The following is a 6,361-nucleotide window of genomic DNA, read 5'->3' on the forward strand; positions in this document are numbered from 1 at the left end:
AATGCTATCAAGCCTTCTATAGCTGATCTTGCACTAGTCGCATCAGAGAAGAATTGTCGGGAAGTTGGTTCCTGCTGAACTGTATATCATTTGAGTTGTATATACTTTGTTTTCTATTCAGGTGCTGCTGACGCAGCAAATGTCACCAGCACTGCTGAAAATGAAGAACATAGCCAGATAATCATCCACTGTACACCTTCAACAGGTAGTGTCCAACCTATGTGGCTGCCATTGCTCACTTTAAGTAACACTGGGTAGATGGACCTAAATGTCTGGGGAAGGATGTGATTTCTGTGGGTAGAGGAGAGGTTAGTTGACCCGATAAAAGCCCTCTTTCTAACTCAGCCTAATGCTCTAACTAGCCTAACTAGTTTGGAAAGTCACTTCGGGTTCACCAGGGATGTGCTCAAGGGATGTATGTGTGTGAATTACCCCACCATGTTTTTTTGAGTCAGGGTCTTTTACTGAACCTGGAATACATTGATTTGGTTCAACCAACTGGCCACTGAGCTGGAGGGATCCACCTGTCTGCTGCCAACTCCTCCAGTGCGGGAGTAACAGACATGGGCCTCTACGCCAGGCTTTTTATGATCAGATCCCACTCCATGTTCCTGTGCTGCAGGCACTTTACCAGAGGAGCTAGGTCCCTTGCTCCTTCATTTCTTTCTTTGTTTGTTTGTTTTTAGAGACAGGGTTTCTCTGTGTAGCAATCTAGGAAGTCCTGAAACTCAGTCTATATACCAGGCTGACGTCACATTCACAGAGATCCACCTGCCTCTGCCTACCAAGTGCTGGGATAAAAGGCATGTGTCATCACCACAGTCTGTCTTAATTTTTTAAATACAAATTTGCCTTTCTTTCTGACTTACTTCCTCGATCTTATTAGTTCTGCGAAAGTTACCAAACTGCTGCCATTTATTTTTGTTGCGATTATAGTGGCATATTCTGCCTAATAGACCAAAGAAGATGGACTTCTCCTTACCTGAGTTATAGAAACACAGAGATTCTGACAGATACCCTAAGACAGAAGCAGTTTGCAATAAAGTCCAGATCCTTCTGTGAAATCAGATGCTTTCTGAAGGAAGCAGTAGGCTTCCAAAGACAGAGTGCAATTGTTAGGAAAGTAGCCCCACCCGTCTGAGAAGCAGTTCCCAAAGTATAGTGTTCTTGCCAGACGAGCTCTCTTCTGGCTTGTGTTGGTGGTGGTTGTTTTTTTCCTGTTTGTTATTTTGTTTTGTTTCGAGACAGGGTTTCACTATATATCTCTGGTTGCCTGGAACTCACTATGTAGACCAAGCTGGCCACAAACTTGGAAATCACCTTACTCTGGTGATTAAAGGTGCTCCATCTTGTCCAGATCTGCTCTTATTTTTATAGAGGTCTGAGTTCTGATTTGGAAATAAAGGCCAAAAAAAGTACTCTTTTGTAGAACTTCCTAAGGATAGTACAACACAATTTCAAAAGCTTTTGTTATATGGAAATCAAAAACTGTGTAGCATTGACTTTATCTGATTAAGATGGGGATGATTAAATGGCTCAGGAGTAAGGGCACTTACTGCTAAGTCTGATGACCTGAGTTCAATCCCCAGGATATACATGGTGGAAGGACAGAATCAAGGCTAGCAAGTTGTCCTCTTACCTCTAAGCATGCACCATGTCATATATACACTCTAGGTGCAAGATAAATAAATGCACATGTAATTGTTTAAAATATATTGTTTAAAAATAAGACACTTTATTGGATGTATAAATTCCCATGACAGCTCAGGAAAATAAAATATGCCTTTAACCAGCTACAGTATATAGTTTTGCTCAGCTTCATAGTCAGATTTTTTTTATTTTGAATTTTTAAACAAAATGTGATATAACTAGCATATGAAAATTAATGGCTAAGATAAGTAGTTCATCCAGAATAATGGCTTATCCCTTTAATTCCTGCATTTAGGAGGCAGAAGCAGACTGCTCTGAGTTTAAGGTTAGCTTAGTTTATATGGCAAATTCCAGGACAGCTAGGGCTAAGGAGAAAAAAGGAGAAACAGCTCAGCTACTAAATGAGTATTCATTGAAACCCAGTCTGCTTTTATACCAAGATTAGTTATAAATAGTTAATATCTGCGTGATTTAATCTTAGTTATACTAGCTTAGTGAGTCACCTTCGTCAAGCCAATTAAAGGCTTTCAAATGTCAGTTTCTTTGAAGATCAGGTTAACTGTACCTAGCTTAATCTTCCTCTCCGGGTTGCAATGTGTTAGCAAAATATGTGTGCAAACATATGTAGAGACCAGCAAAAGAGGGAGCCAGTATTTACTGAAGTTAACAGTACACGTGGCGGCCGATTAAGTCTATTCAGCCTGCTTCTGTGTAAGCTGCACATCCTGTGAAACAGGCATTATGGTCCACAAGGGATAGGATGGAATCTGTACAGTCTAAGAGGAAGGACAGCAAGATATTTGTACCAAGTCCCTTTTATTAGCTGGACATTGCGCTATGTGTATTAATTTTACATAAACTAAAATTTCTTTCGGTTATCTCCATGTGACTTTACCAGATATTTAGTTTCAAAAATTAAGGGCAGTTTATTTTTTTAAATGAGCTTGTCTGTGACTATAGTATCTTAGAAGTGGTAATCTTTGACTTTGCAGGTGGCAGGCTTATTCAGGATTTAATTGCTAAGCCAGATCATGTGATCTCCACAGTGTTCTCCAACTGTCTTTCCTCATTTCTAGGTGCTTTCAAGCCCTGTGAATATCTCCTGGGGAGTTGGATGATCCGCCTTACAGTGTGGTTCATTTTCCTGGTTGCCTTGCTTTTCAACACGCTGGTCATTGTAACGGTGTTTGCGTCCTGCTCGTCACTGCCCGCCTCCACACTCTTCATAGGCTTGATTTCTGTGTCCAACTTACTCATGGGCATCTATACTGGCATCCTTACTTTTCTTGATGCTGTGTCCTGGGGCCGATTTGCCGAATTTGGCATCTGGTGGGAGACCGGCAGTGGCTGCAAGGTGGCTGGGTCTCTGGCGGTCTTCTCCTCAGAGAGCGCCGTGTTCCTGTTAACGCTGGCAGCCGTGGAGAGGAGTTTATCTGCAAAGGAAATAATGAAAAACGGGAAAAGCAGTCACCTTAAACACTTTCGGGTTGCCGCCCTCTTAGCTCTGCTCGGTGCTGCTGTAGCAGGCTGCTTCCCCCTTTTCCACAGAGGGGAGTATTCAGCATCTCCCTTGTGTTTGCCGTTCCCTACCGGGGAAACATCATCCTTAGGATTTACCGTGACCTTAGTGCTGTTAAACTCACTAGCATTTTTATTAATGGCCATCATCTACACGAAACTGTATTGCAACTTGGAGAAGGAAGACCTGTCGGAAAACTCACAGTCTAGCATGATTAAGCACGTGGCTTGGCTGATCTTCACCAACTGCATCTTTTTCTGCCCCGTTGCATTTTTCTCGTTTGCACCATTGATCACGGCAATCTCGATCAGCCCCGAAATAATGAAGTCTGTTACACTGATATTCTTCCCATTGCCTGCTTGCCTGAATCCAGTCCTCTATGTTTTCTTCAACCCAAAGTTTAAGGAAGACTGGAAGCTACTGAAACGGCGCGTGACCAGAAAACACGGATCTGTTTCGGTTTCCATCAGCAGCCAAGGTGGCTGTGGGGAACAGGATTTCTACTATGACTGTGGCATGTATTCCCACTTGCAGGGGAACCTGACCGTGTGCGACTGCTGTGAGTCATTTCTCTTGACAAAGCCAGTATCCTGCAAACACTTAATAAAATCACACAGTTGTCCTGTGTTGACAGTGGCCTCTTGCCAAAGACCGGAGGGCTATTGGTCTGACTGCGGCACACAGTCAGCCCACTCTGACTATGCGGATGAAGAGGATTCCTTTGTCTCCGACAGTTCTGACCAGGTGCAGGCCTGTGGACGAGCCTGCTTCTACCAGAGTCGTGGCTTCCCTCTGGTGCGCTATGCTTATAACCTACCCAGAGTCAGAGACTGAACTACTGTGTCTGACCATTTCCCCGTCAACCAAATCGCAGCGCTCGCAGAGAGAGCTTTCATCTGGGAAGCACTTCTGTAATCACTGCCTGGAGTCACTCAGAAGAGGAGGAAGGACAGTGGCAGTTTATTTCTCAAACCAGACATTTGTGAAGAATGGGTGCCTACATAATATGTTGTTGAAAAAAGAATTGCCATGCCCCGGCGATGTGTGGTCTATTTGAAATAAATACAACTTTAAAATGATTTGATATATGACATAGCAATATAAAATTAGTTTTTTTTTTCTGATTCATCAGGTGCAAAGTTCAACCTGTTTCTGAATTAAGCACAAGATAAAAGACAGCTGTTAATATTTTTTAATTGAAAATGTGAATTTATAAAACTGAGAAAAAGCCTTGCTAATTTTATCTAATGTTTCATCATTAATCTCAGGACGACTTACTTCAGGGCCAAAAAAGGGATTGTCTCCCAGCTAGAGCTATGAGAGTTCCAACAGGCATTACCTTCATGTGTTTTCTGTGTCCATAAATCAAAGGTTTTGTTCAAATGATTCATAAATCTAAAGCCTGAAGATATTTTAAAGACAATATTAACAGCTGTTAGATTTTTTAAAATAGCAGAACATTTATTTTTGTTTATTGTATATTACTTTGGTGAAATCAGTGATTTTTTCCCCCCTCAGTGTTTTACAATCACAGTATTAGGACAAGGCAAAAGGCAAATTGCTATGTGGCCCTCGTAGAGATGACAAAAGTAATACGGAGATTTTAATGTATCCAAGGGGTTTGATGGCTCCATGTAATGTTCCCATTAATAGATACTTCCTAATGCCACTGGCTGCTCTGACATTTCCAATTTTGTTGACATGTTATTTGTAGTTTGGATTATACAGAAAGTAAATTTGGGTAATCTTATTTAATTGGAAGAAATTGGTAGTAATCATGACACAAAGCACTTACATTTATTTTATAGTGAGCTAGTCTCCTGTGGTGTTACATGAAAACTTCCATACATTTTTTTCCACCCAGTAATTTTTTTAAAGCCCACCTTGTATCTCAGATGCTTTGGTTAAACAAGAACACACATTACGAGTGGGGAGATCAAAGCTTGTCCTATGTCTTTAAATTCTTTTAATTGATTTGATTCTTACCTGTAGGCTTCTGATGTGTTCCTATAAGGAGACTTAACACTGTGTTAAGTCAGTAGCAAACCCACTGCCATGTTAGGTAGCCTGGTTACACGAAAACTTAAGCTAGATTGCAGTTTGATGATTAAACTGTATATACTGTGCATATGATGAATTTTTATCTTATGTAAATTATTTTTAGAACACAGGTTGGGAAATGTGGCTTCTGTTCATTTTGTTTAATTAAAGCTACCTCCTAAACTATAGTGGCTGCCAGTAGCAGAATGTTAAATTGTGGTTTATATTCGTATTTGTGTGTGTGTGTGGTTTTTATCTTCCCTTTTTTTTTTTTTTGACTTTGTAAATAGTCTTGGTTGTACATTGTCAGTGGAATAAAAACAGAATCTTTGTATATCAAAATCATGTAGTTTGTATAAAATGTGGGAGGGATTTATTTACTGTGTGTTGTAATTTTGTAAGGTCATCTATTTACAACTTAAATAAAATGTATTTACACATCTGATAAATATTAAATCATAACTTCGTAAGGAAATCCCAATTAAAGGCTTTCTTCCTAAAATTCAAGTTATTGAAAATTTTTTTGTTCTTTTAAGAAATAGGTCAGGCATGGTGGCGCATGCTTTTAATCCTAGCACTCCAGAGGCAGAGGCAGGCAGATCTCTGAGAGTTCAAGGCCAGGGCTATGTAGAGAGACCACATCTGAAAAACAAAATAAAACAAAAAAAACCAAACAAAACAAATAAAACAAAAAGAGGATAGCAGCTACATAAAGTTTTCAAGTAGAGGATACTAAAGAATTATTGGAGATAAACCACTGGAAACAAAATTTTCAAGCTGTCTATAAAAGTCTAGGACACTGTATTGAAATTTAGAAAAATTAAAGTTTTTTTATTGTACTTCCATCCTCTTATATTTTTCATTCAGTTCACTCTTTTATGTTAACTTTTTATTTATTTATTTATTAAAGATTTCCGTCTCTTCACCGCCTCCCATTTCCCTCCACCTCCCCCAATCAAGTCCCCCTCCCTCCTCATACCTAAGAGCAATCAGGGTTCCCTGCCCTGTGGGAAGTTCAAGGACCACTCACCTCCATCCAGGTCTAGCAAGGTGAGCATCCACACTGCCTAGGCTCTTACAAAGCCAGTACATGCAGTAGGATCAGAAACCCATTGCCATTGTTCTTGAGTTCTCAGTAGTCCTCATTGTCCT

At 40.2% G+C, this 6,361-nt stretch overlaps 1 protein-coding gene across 1 annotated transcript in view; it reads left to right on the plus strand.

Annotated features, from left to right (window-relative positions):
- The window catches only part of Lgr4 (leucine rich repeat containing G protein-coupled receptor 4), a 100,078-nt gene extending 94,527 nt beyond the window's left edge, over positions 1-5,551 (plus strand). The window contains exons 17-18 of the mRNA XM_005364054.3: positions 122-205; positions 2,727-5,551. Of these exons, the coding sequence (XP_005364111.1) occupies positions 122-205; positions 2,727-4,003 (1,361 nt within the window). The 3' untranslated portion in view covers positions 4,004-5,551. The remainder of the gene's footprint in view (positions 1-121; positions 206-2,726) is intronic.
- The last annotated feature ends 810 nt before the right edge of the window (positions 5,552-6,361 follow it).

Source organism: Microtus ochrogaster (genome assembly GCF_000317375.1).
Source record: "Microtus ochrogaster isolate Prairie Vole_2 chromosome 14 unlocalized genomic scaffold, MicOch1.0 chr14_random_1, whole genome shotgun sequence".
In the NCBI taxonomy this organism is placed as follows: Eukaryota; Metazoa; Chordata; class Mammalia; order Rodentia; family Cricetidae; genus Microtus; species Microtus ochrogaster.